Raw genomic sequence first — 23,559 nt, 5'->3', positions numbered from 1 at the left:
CATCCTTGTATTCGGGAAGGACTTTGACCTGACTCCTCTCTGTAAGAAGCTAGGATGTTGTTTCTCAATGCAAGTTCCACACTGAGAAGCTAGCAATGGCATTCACCTACAAGTTCAGGCCAACCTTAAGCAGGTGGGTAAGGGGCAGGGGTCTGTATGAGAATTATTTTAACCCTATCCAGGTCAAAAGCAGGTCACTCAGGAAATCTCAACATCAACATGGTGCTTAGGACTCTCTGTTGGTGGGTCACAAGTACTGTGTTTAGTCCGCATTGTGTCAGTTGCCCCCAGGTCCTAACTAGACATATTTCCTGGTGCCAAATGGGCTATTACTTAGCCCTTTAGACTAACGGACAATTTGTCACTATTTCAAACCTCCTGGTCCCTTTCCAGCCTGGACTGATGTCTCAGATAATTGGGGCAGCAGTGGGCCAGGTGCAGACTGATGAGATGGACTTAAGTGGCTGGTGACTGTGTTCTGGATGAGCATCCCATTACCTCTGCAGATATTAGTGCACTGAACTCCCTTGGGAGTCAGCCACTCCTCGATCTGAGCTGGGAGCATAATATTAAAACCAAAAATCGTATCTTACAAGATTCGCACCCTTTCCCTACCTTTCGCACCTCTTCCCTACCTTTCGCACCTCTTCCCTACCTTTCGCACCTCTCCTCCCGACACACACCCAGACCACCAGAAGATGCTGTCCCAACACATTCCATATCCCCAGGGCCCAAGGATAAATTAATGGCATTTGGCAGAAAATCCCATCCCACGGTGAAGACTCCTCTGAGCTCAGCACAGTGAAGAAGGAAAGGTTAAAGAGACAAGATGGTCAAAGCCAGAGCCCACCCCTTCCCATACAAAAGAGGCACAGGAATCTCGGAGTTAGTGAAAACGGCATCATCTCTTGCCCGAAGGCCACCAGCTACCGCTGGCCGGGAGCCGCATGATCACTTGTTTTTCCTCAGGACTGAAGTGCAAAATCGTCAGTATGGCTGTGAGTGTCTGCTGGCGGCCCAGCGTGTCTGGCAAGGTCAGGAAGCGGTAGATGATGTTTTTGAGGTACTCCAGGTTGGCTCCCTCCCTGCTCTGGTCCCGGATGTTCTTTGCGATGTGGCTCTGCAGGGCCCCGACCTCCTCGCGGTGCCGCTCCCCCTCCTCCAGCAGCCGGTCCTGCAGCTGCCGGGCCTCGGCCTCCAGCCTGTGCTTCTGCTTTCGCAGCGAGGTGATCTCCACCTCCTTGCGGGCCAGCTGTTCGGCGTACAGAAAGAAAGTGGGCTCGCTGGCCGCCGCCAGGTGCAGGGCTTGGGTCAGGCTCTCGGAGGACGACGCGTCCGCTGGGTCCCCGGAGCCCACGGGGCTTCTCCGCCCCGGCAGGCCGGAGGCCAGGGCCACGGCGCGCAGCTGCTCCAGCTCCGCGTCCTTCTCGGCCAGCACAGCCAGGGCCCGGTCCCGCTGCTTGTGCAGCTCCTCCTCCAGCTTCAGCGTGCGGTCCCGGAAGTCCAGCTGGCTGCGCTCCAGCTCCTGCCGATGCAGCTGCTGCAGCCGGGCCAGCTCCTGCTTCCAGGCCGCGGCCTCCTGCTGGTGCTGGCGCTCGAGCTCCTCGCAAGACAGCCGCAGGGAGATGTACTTCTCCTTCAGCTCCACCAGCTGCTCCTGGGCTTCCTCCAGCTCCTTGGCCAGGTTGCCATCTTTGGTGCTCTTGCTCTTGAGGACAACCTGGGCCCTCATCTTGTACCTCTCAAACTCCTCCTTCAGCTGCTTCAGCTCCTGCTGGTAGTAGAGGGCGGTGGCCTTCTCCCCGTCTGCAGCTTCGGAGCTGGGCATGATCTCCAGGCTGCTGAGCTTCTCCACATCCAAGGCCACCTGGCTTTTCCTGGCTGCCACCTGCAGCAGCCTCTTCAGCCTCTCCATCTTGTCCTTCAGGACGTTGACGTCCAGACTGCACTCCTCACCATGGCTGTCTAGCGGGGACCGGCTGGAGGCTGCGAGAGCCAGCGCTTTGTTCTCCAGGTCCAGCTGCAGAACGCGCTCCTTCAGCTTCTGGATGGCCAGCTGGTCTTTCTGTTTGGCTTTCTCGTAGGTGCCCAGCAGTTCAGACACCTCGGATATTTGGTTCTCCAGGGCTGCCACTCTCTGCTCTTCCACCTGAGACTGCTGACGGAGTTGCTCCTCTGCAAGGGCTGTCTGCAAAACAAGGCAACAGATAGAAACGCACCCAGGAAAGCCACAAGGCCCTAGAGCAAACTCTGAGAAAGCAAGCAACACAACCATTGCCGTGGAGTCAGATCCGACTCATAGCAAACCCTCCTTGGGTTTCCAAGACAGTATCACTACGGAAGTAGACTGCTCAACCTTCCTTCCAAGGAGTGGCTGGTGGGTTTGAACCGCTAGCCTTCTGGTTAGCAGTTGAATGCCTTAGGCACTACGCCATCAGAGCTCCTGAGAAAGCAAGAGGGGGGAGCAAAAAAGCCACAGGACTGGGAGGGCCTGGCAAGAGTTGGAATTTTTCTGTGGAAAATTTTTCAGCTCCTATAACTTGCTTGGGTTCTGTTCCAGACACATACTATACCAAACCTTTGTATACTTGTTGTTCCTCTTTAAAGCTTCCACTTTCTCCTAGGATACACCTAGCTCACGTATAAAGTGCTACCTTTGTTTATTATATGCCTCTCCAAATCTTATAAGAAATCATGATCCTTTTTTTTTTTTCTCTTCCAATATTCTGGGAAGTTCAAAACTGAGTTAGATCTCTCTCCACAAGGAAAGGATACCCTGTGAAATAGCACACCTTTCCAGAATGGGCAAATCCTGACTGAAAGCAATTACAAGAGCTTGTGTCTTCTGAAAAACCCCTTTTGCCCCCTTCAGCCCTCTATAGACCCACACCCTACCCTTCACAGTGTAGCTGCCACCACACTGTGTCCCAGAGCCCAGCTGGGAAGATGCCAGCTGTCTGGCTCCCGCTCTGCCTACACTCAGAAGCTCCACATCCTGCTGGAAGTACACCCTGGGGAGACTGGCAACACCACGCACAACAGGATTGCCCAGGACTCCCTAATGGAACTTTTCAGGTAGCATCAAAACTGCCAGAGCAGCCACTAAGTGCTAACTCCCAAAGGAAGCTAAATGACTAATGTTTGAAGGAAACCAAGATAATTACCTTCCTTATTTCCTGCTGCAGCTGAACTTGGAAATGGCTCTTGAGGCGGGCAGCCTCTTCCTGAAGGTCGTAGAGCCGGGGGTCCGGTCGATTCTTCTCGTTCCGAAGAGCCTGCAATTCACCCTTCAGCTCCTCCACCTCTCGGGTCAGCTGCTTGGTCTGCAGTTCAAACCCTTCCATCTGGCCAGCAGCATATGCCCGCCCAGCCAGGGCTTCTCGGGTCTCTTCCAGCCGAAGCTCCAGGTCCTGGCGCTGGGTCCTCTCCTCTTGGAGCAGCTTTTGGAGCTCCCGCAGCATCAAGGCATGGTCACTCTGCTCCTGGGCACGATCACGCTGCTGCGTGATAAGTCGGGTTTTGGTTTCCGCCACCTGCTCCTGCAGCCCCTTTAATTCCCCCTCCAGACGGCCCCTCTCCTCCTCTGCCTTCTTATTGGTATCCTCCAAGTCCTGCTTCATCTTTTTCTTGTCAGCCAGGTAAGAAGCCTCCATGCGGGACTTCTCTTGAGTGACTGTAGCCAAAGAACTGGTCAAAGTGGCCAACTGAGCCTTCAGCTGGTGGAGTCGTTTGTCCACCTCCCCGCCCCCCGACGGCCCGTCCCCACTGCTACTGCTAACGCCACTCTCCGACCCGCTGGCCTCTTCGGACTTCGGAGACAGTGGTCCACGGGCTGGTCTGTCATCTTCTACCCCGAACTCACCCTTGGTGCTAGTGAGACTGGCAGCAGTATCCAAGCTGGTGGCTGTTCCGGTGCTATCCCCGCTGTGAGTGGAGCACCGGTCATCAACCGAGTCAGGAAAAGTCAGGCCTGGAGGCTGGACACCTGCGAGACCCACATCCGCCTCGTGGGACACCGATAGCACCTTGATGCTGGCCTCCAACGCCTCTTTCTCCTTCAGCAGGCTTTTATAGGCGCGCACCACATCCTTAAGCCGTGCCTGGTACTGCAGGAGCTGCTTCTTCTGCGTCTCTATGGTCTCTAACAGGTCCTTTTTGCTCGGGCCGCCCCCGAAATTCATCCCAAACTTCTCCATCGGGGTGCGGGGCTGTCTGCTCCACGTCAGCGTTCGGGCAGCCGGGAGAAGGCTGCGAAGACGTGGCAGGAGCAGCAATCGATGGTGAAAGGATGGCCAGGCCGCACACCCGCTTCTCCCAGCAGTCCCAGACCGGATGCGGCGGGGCAGCCTGGCAAGAGAGCCAGCCGGGTCCGGGTCCTAGGGGCGGGGCAGGTCCTATCCCGAAGGCGGGGCGACTCTGGCACGCGCGGAGCGCACGGCCGGGGCCCGCCCACTCTGGCCCACCAGCCGCTCCGCGCTCCTCGCTCTCCTGGCCTCTTGCAGCCGAGGCCAGCCCCGGCTCCGCAAAGGTTTACGCTAAACGCAGTTCCATCACGACTTACTAACTACCCCGGACTGCCCACAGCGGTGCTTCCGGGTCCGCGGGAAGTGACGATAGCACGCAGCCGCAGGCCCCGCCCCTAGCGAGCGCGAGGTGGGCGGGGCCAATCTCGCTTATAAATGGGGGTGGTATCTTCCGAACCCTGGGGGCGCTCGGAGCGCAAGACTCGGCGTCCGAAGAACCGAGGAAGCAGAGAAGAGGCGTCTAGAGGGATGTTGGTTTGTTCGGTGAGGTCACCAAGCCCAAGCCTATCTTTGAGCTACGAACAGCGAGCGATAGGAGGGACGTCGCACTACATTCCTACCAAACACAAGGAGTGGGCAGCGCTACCCTAGTCTCGGTGCCCAGCACCTGTGTTCCTAAAATGCAACAATGAGACCCTTTTGAGACCATGATAACCGCACCCCTTTATAACACAGTACTTGGCACCTAGTAGGAATAATAGCGTAATCATAGCTAGCACCCTTCCTAAATTGTGTTAAATTGATTCAACAAATATTTATAGAAGACACCCAATAGCCATGACTTACATCCTAAGTGCCAAGTATACACCAGGAACTTCACAAAAGTTTTGTTATTTAGTCTACAGTGGTTCAGTTTGTGGTTGTTAGGTGTCATCGAGTCAATTCCAGCTCAAAGCAACCTTACGTGCAGCGGAATGAAACTACCCAGTCCTGTGCCATGCTCACAGTCCTTGCCATGGGCGAACCCATCCTTGCAGCCATTGTGTCAATCCATCTCCTTGAGGGTCTTCCCCTTTTTCTCTGACCCGCCACTTCACTAAGCATGATGGTTTTCTCCAAGGAATGGTCCCTTCTGACAACATGAAGAAAGTAGATGAGATGAAGTCTGGCTGTTCTCACCTCCAAGAAGACTTCCAGCTGCACTTCTTCCAAGACAGATTTGTTCTTCTGGCAGTCCATGGTATTTTCAGCATACTTTGCCAACACCAAAACTCAAAACCATCAACACTTCGGTCTTCCTTAATAAATGTCCAGCTTTGCATATGAGGCTATTGAAAATACCATGGCTTGGGTTAGGCGCACTTTAGTATTCAAAGTGACATCTTTGCTCTTCAAAACTTTAAAGAGGTCTTTTGCAGCAGGTTTGCCCAATGCAATACAAGTCTGATTTCTTGACTGCTGCTTACATGGGTGTTGATTGTGGATCCAAGTAAAATGAAATCTTTGACAACTCCAATTTTTTCTTCCTTTATCATGATGTTCCTTATTGGTCCAGTTGTGAGGATTTTTGTTTTCTTTATGTTGTGGTATAATCCATACTGAAGACTGTAGTCTTTGACCTTCATCAGTAAGTGCTTCAAGTCCTTTTCACTTTCAGCAAGGTTGTATCATCTGCATATTGCAGGTTAATGAGTCTTCCTCCAATCCTGATGCTGCGTTCTTACTCATATAGTCCAGCTTCTCAGATTATTTGCTGAGCATGCAGACTGAATAAGTATGGTGAAAGAATACAAGTCTGACACACACCCTTCCTAATTTTAAACCATGCAGTATCCCCTTGTTCTGTTTGAATGACAGCCTCTTGTCCTCTGCACAGTTTTCTTTACAGCACAATTAAGTGTTCCGGAATTCCCATTCTTCACAATATTTCCCATAATTATGATCCACACAGTCAGATGCCTTTGCATAGTCTGTAAAAAACAGGTAAGCATCTTTCTGGTATTCTTTGCTTTCAGCCAAAATCTATCTGACATCATCAATGATACCCCTCATTCCATGTCCTCTTCTGAATCTAGTTTACATTTCTGGAAGTTTCTTGTCAATATATTATTGCAACTGTTTTTGAATTATCTTCAGCAAAATATAACTTGCATGTGATATTAATGATATTGTTTTGATAATTTCCACATTCTGTTTATCACCTTTATTTGGAATGGGTACAGATATGGATCTGTTGCAGTCAGTTGGCCAGGTAGCTGTCTTCCAAATTTCCTTGCATAAACAAGTAAGCATCTCATCCATTTGTTGAAACATCTCAGTGGGTATTCCATCAACTCCTGGAACCTTGTTTTTTGCCAGTTCCTTCAGTGCAGCTTGGAGTTCTTCCTTCAATACCATTGGTTCTTGATATTATGCTAGCTCCTGAAATAGATGAACATCAACCAATTCTTTTTGGTAGAGTGACTCGGTGTATTCCTTCCATCTTCTTTTGATGCTTCCTCCATCATTCAATATTTAGCTCATAGAATCCATTAGTATTGCAATTCAAGGCTTGAATATTTTCTTCAGTTCCTTCAGCTTGAGAAATGCTGAGCATGTTCTTCTCTTCTGATTTTCTAATTCCAGGTCTTTCCATATTTCACTATAATACTTTACTTTGTCTTCTCAAGGTACCCTTTGAAATCTTCCATTCAGATCTTTTATTTCAATATTTCTTCCTTTTGCTTCCTTTTGCTTTAGCTACTTTCCATTCAAGATCAAGTTTCAGACATCCATTTTGGTCTTTTCATCCTTTCCTGTCTTTGTAGTGACCTTTTGCTTTCTTCATGTATGAAGTTCTTGATGTCATCACACAACTTGTCTGGTCTTTGGTCATTGGTGTTCATTGCGTCAAATCTTTCTTCAGATGGTCTCTAAATTCAGGTGGGATATACTCAAGGTCATATTTTGGCTCTTATGAACTTGTTTTAATTTTCTTCAGCATCAGCTTGAATTTGCATATGAGCAGTCAATGGTCTGTTCCACAGTCAGTTTCTGGCCTTGTTTTGGCTGATAACACTGAGCTTCTCCATTGCCTCTTTCAACATATGTAGTCAATTTGATTTCTTTGTATTCCATCTGGTGAAGTCCAGTTTAAGGGGTATTATTAGCATTATTTTACAGATGTGGAACCATGAAACACAGAGAGGTTAATATGCCTAAGGCCACACAGCTATTAAGTTTAGGTATCCTATCCAGATCAGTCTGATCACTCTCAACATTGCAAGTGCTGTACCAAGTGATAACACCATGAAGAGACATGACCTTTCCCTTAAGGAACTCACAATCTAGTGAGGAATCAGCCATGAAAATAATAAGTCCTGCTATTATACCAGTATGCATACTCACTACCATCAAGTTGATTCCAATACATAACAATACATAGTGACCCTATAGGACAGAACAGAACTTTCCCAAAGGGTTTCCAGGGCTGTAAATCTTTATGGAAGCAGACTTCCTCATCTTTTTCCTGTGTAGCACCTGGTAGATTCAAATGGCAGGCTTTAAGTTAGCAGCCTAAGGTCTGAACCACAGCACCACCAGAGCTCCTACGAGTATGTATAAGTATATTCAAAGTGGTATGAAAGTTAAGAGGAGGAGGCCTGTCTACGGGAGGTAGAGAAGGTTCTCAGGGAAAATACATAGGGATTTGAAGAATGAGTCGTAATTTCCAAACTAACTAGAGATGAGGGAAATCAGCATTCCAGGCAGAGGGAAAAGTTTGCAAAGATTCCTGGGGCATCAGAGAGCCTGCTTACTCAGAAGCATTAAGAATCATGTCAAGGTAGTAGCATAGGGTATATGAAGGAAGTGGCAAGATGAGGCTGGCACAACAGGTGGTTGTTAGTTGCCACTGAGCTGATTCAAACTCATAGAGATGCCATGTGACAGAGGAGAACTGCCCCATAGGTTTTTCTAGCTACACCCCTTGTGAACTTGGCACCTGTACATAGCTCCTTAAACCATACATAACTGCAAATAAAGACAATTATAGTCGTACTTGTACCTAACATGAGACAGCTAATGTGTACAAACAAAAACACACTAGCCCCATTTACATCTTATATTTTATAATAAGTAATGGAATAAGAGAAGATAACAAAGATACATGTATACATCACATATATATACACATGCACACATACACATAAAACAAGGAAGAAATACTCAAAGTCCTCATTTCTGCAAATGGTCACATGGTCATAGCTGGTATTTAGAACTACTTTCTTCCTCAATCACTGTACCAGGCAATATCTCAGACAACTGATTCTTCAGACACATCTGGGTCAAACTCATCAGATGGGTGGATGGGATAATGATTTTACTGAGGGCAGCTTAAACAAAAATGGAGTAATCTCTTCGGATGGGAGTAAGAGGGTTGGTTCTTTGGCAGAAATGACTCAGTGGAATTTAAGGGCTCAGTATCTCCATCTTCCTGCTTATCTGCCCATATGTCCCTAACCCAAGTTTCAGAATCCATTTCTTCCCAATCAGTGCTCTCACTTTAACTTCAGACACTATTCAAGGTTGGGGATTCAGTTGACATTGTAATTGAGCCACTAAGACCCTGGGTTTGGTTTTTGGCAATATCAGCTCTGTTACTACAAGACATAAGTTTTCTTTCAGGGAAAAAGTGAGAACTTTTAGGTTTTGTATGTGGTACTTGAGCTATGACTCTGAAACTGAATTTATCTCTTTCTTTCATCACTTGTCTCATGAAAGTAGGACTAATCAACCAGATTACTAAATTCAGTCAGCATAATGTGATCAGTGTAATGGACCAGTGTGACATCTTATGGAAGAGAAAGGCAATCAAGGTCCCTATGGACTATATTATGACATAGAGCTAGAGAGCTGGTATACCACTAAGGTAGGACCCAAACCAAACCACTGCCATTGAGTCAATTCTGACTCAGCAACCTCCATTGGATTTCCAAAGCTGTAAATCTTTATGGAAGTAGATTGCCTCATCTTCCTTCTGCAGAGCATCTGTGGGGTTTGAACCACCTTCTGGTTAGCAACCAAATGCCTTACCTACTATGCCACCAGAACTCCCGTAAAGGTAGGACAATGCAGGTATATTGCTGGCCTTGCTAGCTGAAGGTAAGCAGCTTCTGGTGTTCCTTTGAAACTGGAATCAAGGAAAAGGCATTGACCATATCAATAGCTGCATACCAGGTACCAGATGATGTATTAACTTGCTCAAGCAATGAAACCACGTCTGGAACAGCTGCTATAATTGGAGTCACTACCTGGTTAAATTTATTATAATCCACTATCATTCCACAAGATCCGTTTTTTTGTTTTGTTTTGTTTTGCACAGGTCAAATAGGTGAGTTGAATGAGGATATGCTGGGACCCTATAGGACAGAATAGAACTGCCCCATAGGGTTTCCAAGGCTGTAAATTTTTACAGAAGCAGACTATCACACTTTCTCTTGAGAAGTGGCTGGTGGGTTTACCTTTTGGTTAGCAACTGAATGCTTAATCATGGTGCCATCAGGGCTCCTTGGCATAATAAGTGGGTGACCAATTAAGACATTCAGATTTTGTCTTGGATGATAGGAAGACACTAAAGGATTTTAATCTCAAGAGTAGTGTAAAAATGGCATGGCAGTGGCACTGGGGGCATCTGACCTCCTCTAACTTCCTGAAGGAGAGATAGAGCCACCATCAACAGCCTGAGGTTGACTCCCATGAGGCAGAGAGCAGACGTACTTCCTCTCACCAACCTTTTTACCAATTCTGACATCAACCATCCCTCCCGTGTTACTCTCTACTTCTCTGTTAGGTTCAATAGTTCATTGCAGTGGCCACACAGAATTCACAGACAATACACATGATTATGGGATTTATGAGGGAAGTAACAGGTTACACAATTCAGGATCAGATATGACTCAGGATACAGTTCTTTGATCAAAACAGCCTCTTCTCAGCCATCTCCACAAGCAGGCTTCTCTCCAGCCCTCAGCCCCTGGGCTCCTTGGGCCTTTTGCACCAATCTAGCCTCTGTGCTGCTCAGGCAAGTGTTATAAAACTCTTCAGCCCCATGAGTAAGTGTCCAGAGGTATCCCACTCCATCAGCAAGCCTCCTGCCTGAAAGTACTCAACTTTCTTGTTCCATGGGCTGGGACACCCACTGTTCTGTCTCAGGTTAGTATCCTGGTTCTGCTGCCACCATTTCTCTGCCGCTGCTTCTCCCCATCTCTCACCATCTCTGGTGTCACAACTCTCTGTCTCTGGGGCTAGGAAGTTCCCAGCACAGGAACCTCAGTTCCAAAGGATGCAGTCTGTTCCCATCTCTTGTTAGTCGTAGTCAGTTCCCTCCTTTCTGCCTCCAGGATGGCAAAACTGACTAATTCCCTTGTCAGGGTTCCATACACCTTATTTTCATGGTCCCACCTAATCATCTGGTAGGCATTACAAAAACCCAAACCAAACCCACTGCCATCAAGTCAATTCCAACTCATAGTGACCACTACTGGGTTTCCAAGGCTGTAAATCTTTACAAAAGTCTAAATTGCCTCGAACCCACACGTGTGGTTTCCAGCCAAACAAAATACAGGCATATGAGTTAAGCATTTACCTCAAGCAGATACACTCCTTGGAGAGAACAATCATGGGAGAAAGAAGGCCGCTTATGCACAGGGAGACAGCTCAGGGGGCAGGAGTATATGGAGGGATGGACACTGGGAAGAGGTAACTATGGGGAGGAAGTGGGAGGGGAGCTGTTGCATTGTGGTAAACTGTGGTCAATGTCATGAGACAAACTATATGTGAACTGCTGTATGGAAAGTGAATTTGCTCTGTAAATCTTCACCCAAATCACAATTAAAAAAAAAAAAAAAAAAGTAGTTGCCTCATCTTACTCCCATGGAGCAGGTGGTGGGTTTGAGCCATGGACCTTCTGGTTAGCAGCCAAATGCCTTACCCACTATGCCACCAGAGCTCCTTAGGCATTAAGACCATAGCTAAAAAGGCCATATAAAAGCATTCCATCATAGCACAAGTAACACCATCAAGACTTATGACAGAGTGGCAATACAAAGGGGTAAGACATAAAAGGAGCCTTTTCCCATTATGATGAAGAGATGGTAATGCAATCACTACCAAATTGGGCAGTGACAACATGGATGAAGAGAAAGAGGCTGATAAAAGAACTACAAACCCACTGCCACTGAGTCGATTCCAGCTCATAGAGACCCTATAGGGCAGAGCAGAACTGCCCCATAGGGTTTCCAAGGTTGTAAATCTTGACACAAGCAGATTGTCTCATCTTCTTTCCACAGACTGGCTGGTGGAGTCAAACCACCAAGTTTTAGATTAGCAGTTGAATGCTGCTATACCATCAGAGCTCCCTAAAAGAACTAAAGATGTAGAATTAATTAGACTTGGTGACTACCAGTTGTGTTACTATACTGGGGGTCTTTTTTTTTATTATTGTGATTTTGGGGAAAATTTACAGAGTAAATTCATTTTTCATACAAGAGTTAATACACGTTTTGTTTCATGATGTTGACTGCAATCCTCGTAATATAATAACTCCCTTCCCACTTTCTCCCTGTGGTTACCTTTTCCCTGCATCCTTCTTTCCTATGCATTACTGTGCCCTATCTACCTGTGCAAATACTGCTCTTCTGATCTCTCATGTTGGTTGATCTAGGGAATATACCTACCTGGTATAAATATTCACCTTATATGCCTGTCTGTTGTTTGGCTGGAAGCCACAGGAGTGAGTTCAATTCCAGGACTGAAGGGTGATTAGGTCATAGCGTCAGGGGTTTCACCAGTCTCTCTCTATCAGAACAGTAAGGCTAGTCTTGTTTATGATTTTGAGTTTTATTCCACAATTTTCTTCCACTCTATCCAGAGTCTCCTACAATGATCCGTTTCTAAGTCACTGACAGCGGTAGCTGGGTACCATCTAGTTCTTCCAAGTTTCAGGGTCATACAGGCTGAGGTTCACATGGTCCACTAGTCCCTTGAACTAATTGTTTCCATGAATCTTTGATTTTCTTCATTCTTCTTTGCTCTGGATAAAAAGACCAACTGTTGCATCTTAGATGGTCACTTGCAAGCTTTTAAGACCTCAGTCACTACTCACCAAAGTGGGATGTAAAGCAGTGTTTCTGTATAGTATGTTATGCCAATTGAGCTTGATGTCCTCCATGACCATGGTCCCCAGCCCATGGGTCCCACAACTCACTTCCTCAGGGTGATTAGCTGTGGCTAAAAAGTTATCATAACTTTGCCACTCCCCCCCACAATTAGCACTATTATATATACAAGGACATTCTTATAGCACACACAAATATATATGTAGAACTATCATCTGCCAAACTTACATATGGTCATGGGTGTATTCCCTTTTGCCTAGACTATTTGGGGCTCTTTTAAATGTACTTTTGACTTTTGAAGCCTTCTTGGGAATGGAAATCTATGACTGAAGAGCAAAGGAAAACCATGCACACAGTCATACCTGGATCCCAAAGTCTGTTCTCATCCTAGACTTTGTTGGTCAGGATGGGGTCAGTTAATGGCCCAAATAACATCTAGCTGTATAATACAAAACATCAGATGCAATATCTCATAATTTTAATCTATGTTTCCTTGAGATAGGTTGGGGAGATACTAACCTCTTAGTTGGCAGTTCAAATCCACTCTGTAGCACCTCTGAAGATAGACTTGGAAATTTGCTTCAGTTAAGATTATAGCCAAGAAAATCCTATGGGACAGTTATTCGGTAACACATGAGATTGTCATGAATAGGAATCGATTTGACAGCAACTAACAACAATATAGATGAGAAAATGGCAGAAGGGTTGGGGGAGGGAAAAAAAAAAAAAACACCTTCAAAAAATGGCAGAACTCAGATTTAAACTAAGGCCTGGAGCTTCCACTGGTGCTGCTGATTGGGAAGACGTGAAGAAGGCATTTTAAGGAATCATGTGCACCATCTATCTCTTGGGCATCTTCTTCCCTCACTTCCACCACACTCCTCATGCAACTCTACTCACAACCACCTACTATATACAAACCTCCTTACTGGGAGTTGAAAAGGCAAAAGGGAGGAACAAGACCCTTGCAGAGAATTTCTGCTCTGCAGGTGATACAAGTTTGCTTGCCGAAAGTGAAGACAACTGGAAGCACGTACTGAAGATCGGAGACAGTCTTCAGTATGGGTTACACTTCAACTTAAAGAAAAGTAGTAGGTTACCAGGATGGGGAGGGAAGGGAAGGGATTAATTTTGGGCTAGATGGGGCTTACACGTTGACATGGGTAGGGGGAGGGATATACGGGAAGGATATATGACCACCATGATAACACTGGTAAATGAGAGGACACCGAATTGTCCACATAAGAGATAGACGACAGGTGCTAATACCAGCCAATGTGTCCACAATGCCACATTGCCATTAACACCAAACACTAGGCTATACAGATAAACGTATAAACACCTGAGATGATCAGACAAGAGTCAATGAACAGAGGTATACTCTAGACCAAGGATAGATTCAGCTGAGGCTAATTTTGCACAAACACCAGTGATACAAAATACCTGCCATCCTTACAGAAACAATAGAAGACAGACACAGAGTAATTCCTCACAGACATCCCAATAGATCTACTACCTCAGGACCATAGTACTGGGGTACACTAGACTCAATTGGCACAACAAATTCATAAAAGCATTGCTCCACATCCTACATTGGTGAGTAGTGACTGGGGTCTTAAAAGCTTTCAAGCAGCCATCTAAGATGCAGCTAATGGTTTCCTAGTGTCAGAAAGGAAAAAAAAAAAAAAAAAAAAAGTGCATTTAGAAGCAATTGGCCCTAAGACATGATGGCCCTAGAGACCAGAACTAGATGGTGCCCGGCTACCAATGCCAACCACCCAGGAAAGGATCAAATCCGGAGATCCTGGATAGACTGGGAGGGAAAACGTGGAACAAAATCCAAAAACTCAATAATGACCAGTATTACTGCTCAGATGAAATCTGGCGAGACTCCCAATACTATGGCCCTGGAATACATTCTGCTCCTGGAATAAAACTCGCCACCAGGGGCGGGCTCTCAGCCCAATAGTTAAGATGTATACGCAGACCACTCAACCTAGGAATGCCGCACCCACATACTCTATGGTAATACATCCATTAGAGCAATAGACCGTGGGACACCAGAGGACCAACATACAAACTGAGGAAATGCAGGACAAACAGAAGTGCATAATTATGAAGGGCACAGCGGGAGGGTTGCAGGGTAGGAGGGGAGGAGATTGGGTTAGTGTTGGACATGGCAAATAGGGAATGAAACTAAATGTACACATTACGTTGAATGTAAAACAAGCTCTTAAAATAAAAAAAAGAAAATAACTCTTCACAACTGGACAAATAAGCAACATAATGACAAATGAGAAAAGAAGCTGTCAAGGATTTCATTTTATTTGGATCCACAATCAACGCCCATGGAAACAGCAGTCAAGAAATAAACAATTTGCATTGGGCAAATCTGCTGCAAAAGACCTCTTTAAAGTGGTAAAAAGCAAAGATGTCACCTTGAGGACCAAGGTGCACCTGACCCAAGCCACGGTATTTTCAGTCACCTCATATTGCATGCAAAAGCTGGACAATGAATAAGGAAGACCACAGAGAATTGATGCCTTTGAATTATCTAAAAGCTCACTACCATCCAGTTGATTGCCACTCACAGTGACCCTTGGGTTTCAGAGGCGGTATCTCCACGGAAGTAGATTACTCAGAGGAGTGGCTGGTGGGTTTGAACCGCCAGCCTTCTGGTTAGCAGTCAAACGCCTTAGACAGGACACCACCAGAGCGCCTTTGTATTATAGTCTTGGCAAAGAATACTGAAAAAGAGGAAGGCACTCAATGAAATGGATTGACACAGTGGCTGCAATAATGGGCTCAAACACAGCAACACTGTGAGGGTGGGGCAGGACCCGGCAATATTTTCTTCTGTTTCATGGTTCGCCCTAAGTCCAACCTACTAAGCAGCACCTAACAAGGAGAGTGGTGCATTCAGTTGGTGCAGCTGGTTGCCAAGGACTAAACCGGAGTCCAGAGTGGGGCGCGCTGGGCGCAATGCACCGAAGTCCCAGCGGCTGGCCACCGAAGACAGGGCGGGGGCCGCTGCCAGGCAAGAAGCCTTTCCTCCGCCCGCTCGGGCTACAGCCTTTGCGACTTCAGCCCTGACCGGCGCACTGGGTTCTTCCAAACCACCGCCGGACACACCGGATCACCAGCCTCAATTCCTCCAGAACCGGAGCTTGGGGGCGGGGCGTGGGCGGGGCCCGGCGGAGGACGACCGTGGTGACGCAAGCGGGGGCAGGGCCCGGCGGGGGCGGGCCACGGTGACGCAGGGCGGGCCGGGACGCGCGGAGGCGGCGGCGGCGCCTCCTTCTGCTGCTGCGCCCCATCCCCCCGCGGCCGGCCGGCTCCAGCCAGCACCCCGCGCCCGTGCCCCTGGGCCCCGCCATGGGCCTCACCGTGTCCGCGCTCTTCTCGCGGATCTTCGGGAAGAAGCAGATGCGGATCCTCATGGGTGAGGCAGCCCAAGCGCGCGGCCCAGAGCTGAGCGCGGGCCCAGAGCAGCCCTCCCGCCCCCGCGCCCTCCTGTCCGGCGCACCCGGGGCTTCGACCTCGCCCCACCCACCTCCCAGGCGCCCGGGCCGCTGCTTTCGGGCGGGTCCCAGCGGCAGCGGCGCCCCCGGGGCCTGGGGCCGGGAGCTGCGGGCCTGGGCGGGGTGCAGCTCCCTCCGCCCCAGCCCGCCCATAGCGACGACTTTTCAAAGGAACGCGACCTCCTCCCGAGCCCCTTGGCCCCACTTCTCTCCCTCCCCAGCCCCCTCTCGGGGCTGGAGTTGGCATCCACCCTTCAGGCTGCCCTCACGGCCCCAAGGGCTGAGAACAGCGCGCACCTGGAGGCGCCGACTCTCCGCCCCCGTCACCGCCCGCTGTCCTGGAAGCGCCTTGTTCCTGGGCTCTAGGGGGCTCCCTCGCTCCCGTCTCCATCCCTGCGCCCTTTTCCGTTGCAGTTGGCTTGGATGCAGCTGGCAAGACCACAATCCTGTACAAACTGAAGTTGGGGGAGATTGTCACCACCATTCCTACCATAGGTGAGCCCGGGAGGCGATGTCGGGTGGAGTGGGAGCGCCTGGCCTGCCCGGAGTCCTTATCTCCGCCCTGGAAGCTGACCCGGACACCAGATACCGCCACTGGAGAAGTGGGTCATGGTATCGCTGCATGCCGGACAGTGCCTGAGGCGTGTCGTTGTGTGGCGAGCCCGGCCTCGCCGTTGACCAGCGGCCTTCTGGGGTTCTGGTCTCCTGGACCTTGGTCATGGTTCTCTGGGTTTATGTCATTGCTGAGAGTCAAGTAGTTTTGGTGAGTTTCTTCCTTATGGGAGTTTGTCTCTTGTTGTTTTTCCAACGGCCTTCAGGCTTCAACGTGGAAACAGTAGAATATAAGAACATCTGCTTCACAGTCTGGGACGTGGGAGGCCAGGACAAGATTCGGCCTCTGTGGCGGCACTACTTCCAGAACACTCAGGTGGGTGGGAGTCCCCAACCCCAGGGGCAGGAGCGCTAGGGCCAGGAGGACTGAAATGCCGGCCTAGGCTGGACCCCGGGGCCAGAAAACAGCCCTTCTTCCTTCCAGCCCCTTTTGTTGGCTAGCCTCTGTCCAGCCTCCCATACTGCCTTCTTCTGAGACCTAGCCACCTCAGATTTCTCTGAGAAGCTCATGGTCCTGGGTGCTGGGGCCTAATTTAGCTCTTATGAGGAATCTTTTGATGCTTGTTCCCTTGTACATCTTTGAATTAACTGCTTGCTCCTTGAGGGCAGACTCTGTCCCCTTCAGTGTGATGTCTTCAACTTGTGCCCAGACATGTGCAGAATCTTAGTGGAAAGTTACCAGATGAGAGAAACGTTTAGACACATTGAAGAAGGAGGAAGAGGGGAGGACCAGGCGGGGTTATGTCCCAATGGGAAGTGATTGCTCCTTCCTTTCTTGCCTCCCTCCCAGGGCCTCATCTTCGTGGTGGACAGTAACGACCGGGAGCGGGTTCAGGAATCTGCTGATGAACTCCAGAAGATGGTGAGGGAACAGAGAGGCCTCTGGGCTGGGCTGGGAGTCGGGAGCACCTTGAGGGCCAGGAATGTCCATTTTCCTCTGTGGATGTAAACACATTGTATAGCTCACCTTGTCTTGGGTCTGCAACGGGTAAAAAAGCATAGGACTCTTTGCTCGGATTCTTATCACTTCGTGTCTGAATCTGAGAAGTTGGTGGGGAGTAGGGAATTACATGTACTGGAAAGAAGCATCACTTTACATGGCTTTTCCATTTGGACCTTTTGTGATTTTGACAAGGGCAGATACTCAAATTTAAAAAGACCTTTACTAGATTTGAGGACCCAGTGGCCTCGGACGAGAGGAGTTGCCATCAAGTTGGTTCTGACTCGCGGCAACCTCCTGTGTCGGAACAGAACCACATTCCACAGGGTTTTCAGTGACTGACTTTTCAGAAGCAGATCACCAGGCCTTTCTTCCGACGTGCCCTGGGTAGATTTGAACCTCCAGCTTTTCAGTTAATAACTGAGCCCTTTAACCCTTTGCACCACCCAGGAACTTCTAGGTAGCCCCAAGTTGATTTAAAACTCTACTTCTTGCGTTCACCAATAGATGACACCACGATGTTCTGTTTTCCTATGAATAAGTAAAAGGTGGGCTCCCCAGCACAGCAGGGAGGAGGGGCCGTAGTTCCACCCTCTCTCCTCCCCTCTCAGCTGCAGGAGGATGAGCTGCGGGATGCCGTGCTGCTGGTGTTTGCGAACAAGCAGGACATGCCTAACGCCATGCCCGTGAGCGAGCTGACTGACAAGCTGGGGCTGCAGCACTTGCGTAGCCGCACGGTGAGAGCCTGCCCAGCTCACCTGGGTCCTACCTCCTAGGGGAGCCATAGGCCAGGCTGCAGGTGTCAGGGCTTCCCTTGTCCATCCCCACTGATGACCTCATTCTTTCCTTCTCCCCGCAGTGGTACGTCCAGGCCACCTGTGCCACCCAAGGCACAGGCCTGTACGATGGGCTGGACTGGCTGTCCCATGAGCTGTCGAAGCGTTAGCCAGCTGGGGCAGGCCCCTGCTGCCCGGAAGCTCCCGCGTGCGTTCCCGGGATGACTGACTCCCGGACTCCTCAGGCAGTGCCCTGCCCCTTCACTCCACCTCCCCCACTGACTCGGGCCTCTGCTCCCACTCCCACCTGCATGTTCTCTCTGTTGTTGGAGCCTGGAGCTTCGATCTCTGGGCACAGAGGGGTCCATCCTGCCTGCTGGGGCCTGTGAAGGGGCTCCCAGGGCCAAGGCCCCCACTTCCAGAGGAGGAGCAGGGATCTGGGTTTGCTTTTGTTTTTTTTTTTCCGTTTTGGGTGTACCCTTGGGGCCAAGGGGGGTGGGGGGGGAAGGCGAGGGCTCCGGGTGGTGCTATGATGTGGCACTGGATATTGGGTAATAAATTTGCTGTGATTTGTACACGGTGTTATCTGTAGCCTGGCAGTGGGGGGATGGGTTATTGGGTACAGAGAGAGAATATGGGGGAAACTCGAAGCAGCTAAGGCTATAGGGCCAACCCTCTTCCCCTCAGGTCTCTTATTTTTGAGACTGGGGTTACTTAGGGGTTCCAGTGGAGAAAATGCCATTCCTTCGTTCCAGAGGCCTCTGCTATTGGTGGTAATAGTAGCCTACCTTCATGGTTCTGGAAACCACATAACTCCTTCCCAACTTTCTCCCAGCTACTTAGAGCAGTTCTTGGTTGCTATGCACACTGAAATTTGAGGGCAAGGAATATATGTTTACAATGCAGGGTCCTGAGCTGTACGCCCCAGAAACTGATTGATTAGGACTGAAGCCCAGGAATCACATCCTTCCGATCTCCCAGGCGACTCTGCACTAGTTGTCTATTACCCTCGTTTTACAACACGGTAGAGCCTGGGGGATTACAGTTCCCTGCTGGGCACCACTGGGACTCTTTCCCCCTGGAGGACCCTGCCTCTGGGGAGTAGGGAAGTGCCTATCAGGAGCCAGGGTGTGGGCTCTTCTGCAAGGCTCAGTCACTCTGCCCATTTCCTCTTGGGTCCCGCTGAAAGAAAATGCATCACCACCACCATTTCTTTTTGCCTTTGTCCCTTTCTCTCATGTGTCAGTTTCTTCATTTCCAAGTTGGGCTTTCTGCGTGAACTTTGCAGGAAGCGAGTCCCTGAGGTGACTAGCCAATGGAGACTGAAGGGAGAGGGCTGGTAGCCTTAAAGGCAGCTCTAGCCGCTACCTGCCAGCCAACCCACCCACCAGCAGTGCTGCCGGGGGTCGATGAGGAGGCTGCTTCCGCAACCTGGGCCATCCTCCTCACCCTGGTCCTGAGCCTCACCCCTCCGTTTGTGATTATTAGGGGTAACTGGTCCTCACTGCGTATCTATCTCAGGTTTCCCCACGCTTTCTGAAAAATAACGTTTAAAATGGCAGAACAGAATTTCAAATTCTCATGGAATCCAGACTTTCTGGAACCATGGAGGCTGGATAAACCCCCAAAACTATTGTCCTGAGATAGATAATCTTTAAACTTAAACCAAAAATATTCTCTGAAGTCTTCTTAAAACTATAGTTTAACTAGTAAGAATGTCTGCCTTGAGCATTATAGTCTTTTAAAATATTAAAAAAAAAAAAAAAAAAAAACCCAAACCTGCTGCCATGAAGTCAGATCTGACTCTGACTCATAGTAACCCCTCCTTGGGTTTCTGAGGCAGTATCACTACGGAAGTAGATTGCCCAACCTTCCTTCCAAGGAGTGGCTGGTGGGTTTGAACTGCCAGCCTTCAAGTTAGCAGTCAAATGCCTTAGGCACCATGCTACATGGCATGAAATTGACAATAGCAATTGGAAAGGTTGGAAGCAGCTCAAAATGGGAAGCTTAGGGGCCAGTGAGTTTTTGTCGAGGGAGGGGGCAGACAGCTCAGAAAAGGAGGGTGATAATGGTTACACACCCTGAAATCAAAGCCTCCAAATTATGAAGAGACTTGGAAGTCTATGTTCTGTGTATATTCACAACAACAAAGATAAATTTTAAAAATAAGTAAATAGCTTTTAAAGCATGCTGGCCCTACCATCCCAGAGGCCTCACAACTAAATAGGTTTTTCGTGGATACCTTGAACTCTAAAAACACTTTGGTCCCCAGGGAGGCAGGCAGAACCCACTTCCTAGGGAAGAAGGTGGTTGGTTTCTATCCTGTTACCAAATTGAGAAAAAGGTGAAGGGGAAGAGCTTGCCTGGAGTCACAAGTGGGTGATGGCACCAGCTGCCTTTCTGATTCCAGTCTTAGCTGACCTCTGTCTAGAGTAGGGGACAGTGGTGAAGGCCCTGGACCCACTTCCTCCAGGCCAGGGACTGATGTTTTATCAATGTCCCTCCCCTACTGTGGCAAGATAAGACCCAGCCCCACAGTCACAATGCTCCCGGGTCACAGAGGTGCTGGGCCCTGGGCCAACCTCTGCTGGGACTCCCTCTGGGGATGTCTTCTGGAGGGTACTACCGGGGTCATTCTGGGCCCTATGGCCCTGGAACCTCAGCACTGGGGGGAAGGCTGGGCCGGACCAAGTCATCACCTGTAGCACCAGCCCCATGGAAGTGGCAGAGTGGATGCAAAGGCCACCTAAGTCCGAGGACCTAAGGATTGGGCTCATCAGCTGGGCAGGAACTTACCTCACTTACGAGGCATCTAAGAATACAGTCACTGCTGCTGCAAAGGGTTTGGGCAAGAGACAGGTAAGAAAGCAAACCTGTGCTGGAACCAACTTTCTAAGTGGGCAAGGTTTTGGGGGTGGGGTGGTACATTCTCAATCTACTCACCCATTTCGTTTCTGTCATCACCAGGCCAAGACACTTTTCCACTCCAGGCTTTTGCCTACAGGTCTCCATTACTCTGTCTCCCCTCTTTAAACATATTCCATGATGAGAAGCCTCAGCCCTGCCCTTCCTGCCTTCTGCTCTGGCTGTCGCTATCCTCCACACTGGCATAGAGGGACTATGTCATCACAGAATAGTTGGAGGGTCCAGGGAAAATGAGATCAATGGAGTTACTGCAAGGCCTATGGTTCTGTTCTGGTTGCAGTTTGGGAAGAATGGTTGGGGGGCGGGGGGCCCTCAGCAGCCTGAGGAGAACAGGCCTTCGTTTTAGCAAAAGACACAACAGGCACCTCTGGGGTGGCTGCCTGAACGAGGCAAGAGTTCAGTCCCCTACTTACCACAAAGCTGGTCATTACTGAACCAGTCTGCATCTCAGCTATCATGCTCCCCTTCTCACCTCTGGAGAGAGCCCCTCAGAGAAGCCTAACCCTGTCTCTGAGAGTCTTGCTTTTCGCCTGCCATGTTGGGGAAGTGGCATTGGGGATAAAGGCGTTAGCTGAGTGCTCTATCTGCTCTGTCTTCATCAGTGAGGAAGAAAGAAGCAATGCTGAAACCAAAGCATTTCTTAGAAAGTTAAGTATCAAAAGAAGTGGGTCAAGAAGGGGAGAGAGAGGTTTACCTTCTGCTACTTGAAGGAGATGGGCATCTAGAACTTCTCTCTGGGTCGTGAGAAGCCCTGTGGCTCCAGGGGGGGACGTGTCCTGAGATCCTTCTGGTTGCCGCTTGTTGGGAGGATGGAAGGACTGACAGCAGAGAACCCCAGGGCTAGTGTGGAGGGAAGGTGGTGCTGGGTGATGCCACGGGTGACTGGATATGGTGGTTAGACTTCTGGATTTAGTCACCTAGTACCACTCATCTCCCTTCTCTCCCTCCTGATGCGCCAGACGTGGGAGCTCCTGGTGAGCAATGAACATGAGTCACAGGCCGTGGTTCGACTCCGAAGCCTGCAGGGCCTCTACCTGCTGTCTGAGGGAGATGGCTCTGTGGGCTACGGGAGGCCAAGGAGCAGCCACCATGGATGCTTCCTGCTGCGTTTTCACCGGAACGGCAAGTGGACCCTCCAGTGCATAGTTACCGGACGCTATCTGGAGTCCGACGGTGAGGACGTGTTCTGCAACTCCAGGGGTCTCTCAGCCTACCACATGTGGGCCCCGCGGCCAGCCTTGCACGTCCACGTGACCCTCTATAGCCCCCTCAACCGCTGCTACGCCCGGGCTGACCCCACCGTGGGCCGCATCTGGGTGGACACACCAGTTCCCTGCCTGGAAGAATGTGGCTTCCTCCTGCGTTTCCAAGATGGCTGCTACCACCTGGAGACCTCAACACACCTCTTCCTGTCCCACTTGGACCGATTGGTCTCCAAGCCCTCATCACAGACAACTTTCCACATGCAAGTGCGGCCTGGAGGGCTGGTGGCACTGAGCGATGGAGAAGGGGGCATGTTATACCCACAAGGCGCACGGATGCTCCTGGGCCTGGGCTCCACTCCCCACCGTGGCGAGGAATGGTTCATCCTGCAGCACTGCCCAGCCTGGGTCAGCCTCAAGTCCAAAGCACGGAAGTTCGTCTCAGTCTTCTATGGCAAGTGCTGGGCCCAGTGCTGGGGAGGGAGACAGGGCTGGCTGTGGGAAAGAGGGAGACGTATTTGGGATCAGCAAGAAATGTGGAACTTTCTCCTAAGAAAGATGCTGGGGTCCCATGGAGTCTCTGATACATGGATAAGAACAGAAAAGCAGGGATATGGGCTTTAGGGGAAAGTCACTTGGGTCTTCTCCAGGCTACTAAGTACGTTCCAACGTTCCAATGTAAGATGCTCAAGGCTGAGGAGGGAAAGCAAAGGGCACCTCAAAGACAAAGTGGGGAGAAGGGGCTGAGACTGAGAAAGCCAGGACATAGGCCTCTTCTGACATGTTCGTCCTCTACAGATATTGAAGTGTACGCCGCCTCAGAGCACTTAACCCCAATGTCCTTGTTCCAGTTTGAATGTGACAAGCAGAGCCCCACCTTGCAACTTCGTTCAGCCAATGGCTACTACCTAGTCCAGGTGAGACCTTTATTTCTCTCCTCAGCCTGAAGCCCTGAGCTCTCCCTATTTAAGCACACTTTCTCCTTCCTTCAGGCAGGTGACCAGATGATGATGGGAGCTGTGAATACCCTTATAGATAAGGTCATTTGCATCCAATGGGACCTTCTTTTCTTAGGTCAATTTTATGGAGGCATAATTTGCATACAATAAAACGTACCCATTTTAAAGTGTGTAATTCAATAAGTTTTGACAAATACACACACCAATGTAACCCTACACCGTTA

At 49.5% G+C, this 23,559-nt stretch overlaps 3 protein-coding genes across 3 annotated transcripts in view; 2 read left to right on the top strand and 1 right to left on the bottom strand.

Moving 5' to 3' along the window:
- Nucleotides 1–901: 901 nt before the first annotated feature.
- On the bottom strand, nucleotides 902–4,196 carry GCC1 (GRIP and coiled-coil domain containing 1). Its single transcript, XM_007946738.2, has 2 exons — nucleotides 3,165–4,196; nucleotides 902–2,188 (listed from the first exon to the last, which is right to left on the bottom strand). The coding sequence occupies exons 1-2, from the start codon at nucleotides 4,194–4,196 to the stop codon at nucleotides 902–904; spliced, it is 2,319 nt and encodes a 772-aa protein (XP_007944929.1).
- Nucleotides 4,197–15,775: 11,579 nt separating this feature from the next.
- On the top strand, nucleotides 15,776–18,419 carry ARF5 (ADP ribosylation factor 5). Its single transcript, XM_007946737.2, has 6 exons — nucleotides 15,776–15,842; nucleotides 16,336–16,416; nucleotides 16,740–16,849; nucleotides 17,324–17,395; nucleotides 18,085–18,210; nucleotides 18,333–18,419. The coding sequence occupies exons 1-6, from the start codon at nucleotides 15,776–15,778 to the stop codon at nucleotides 18,417–18,419; spliced, it is 543 nt and encodes a 180-aa protein (XP_007944928.1).
- A 2,545-nt stretch (nucleotides 18,420–20,964) lies between these two features.
- The window catches only part of FSCN3 (fascin actin-bundling protein 3), an 8,133-nt gene continuing 5,538 nt past the window's right edge, over nucleotides 20,965–23,559 (top strand). The window contains exons 1-3 of the mRNA XM_007946736.1: nucleotides 20,965–21,108; nucleotides 22,134–22,830; nucleotides 23,175–23,293. Coding sequence (XP_007944927.1) covers nucleotides 20,965–21,108; nucleotides 22,134–22,830; nucleotides 23,175–23,293 — 960 coding nt within the window. The remainder of the gene's footprint in view (nucleotides 21,109–22,133; nucleotides 22,831–23,174; nucleotides 23,294–23,559) is intronic.

The sequence above is a fragment of the Orycteropus afer genome, unplaced genomic scaffold (genome assembly GCF_000298275.1).
Source record: "Orycteropus afer afer isolate SDZICR_OR568_19922 unplaced genomic scaffold, OryAfe1.0 scaffold00170, whole genome shotgun sequence".
Classification (NCBI taxonomy): Eukaryota; Metazoa; Chordata; class Mammalia; order Tubulidentata; family Orycteropodidae; genus Orycteropus; species Orycteropus afer.
This window is presented reverse-complemented; position numbering and strand designations above follow the sequence as displayed.

What these genes read in the sequence shown, in the direction of transcription:
- GCC1 (XM_007946738.2), bottom strand. Translation starts at nt 4,196, where the DNA reads ATGGAGAAGTTTGGGATGAATTTCGGGGGCGGCCCGAGCAAAAAGGAC. An exon ending in TGCAGCAGGAAATAAGGAAG is followed by an intron (nt 2,189 to 3,164) that starts GTAATTATCTTG and finishes CTTGTTTTGCAG; the next exon opens with ACAGCCCTTGCAGAGGAGCA.
- ARF5 (XM_007946737.2), top strand. Translation starts at nt 15,776, where the DNA reads ATGGGCCTCACCGTGTCCGCGCTCTTCTCGCGGATCTTCGGGAAGAAG. An exon ending in GCAGATGCGGATCCTCATGG is followed by an intron (nt 15,843 to 16,335) that starts GTGAGGCAGCCC and finishes TTTCCGTTGCAG; the next exon opens with TTGGCTTGGATGCAGCTGGC. An exon ending in CTGATGAACTCCAGAAGATG is followed by an intron (nt 17,396 to 18,084) that starts GTGAGGGAACAG and finishes CTCCCCTCTCAG; the next exon opens with CTGCAGGAGGATGAGCTGCG.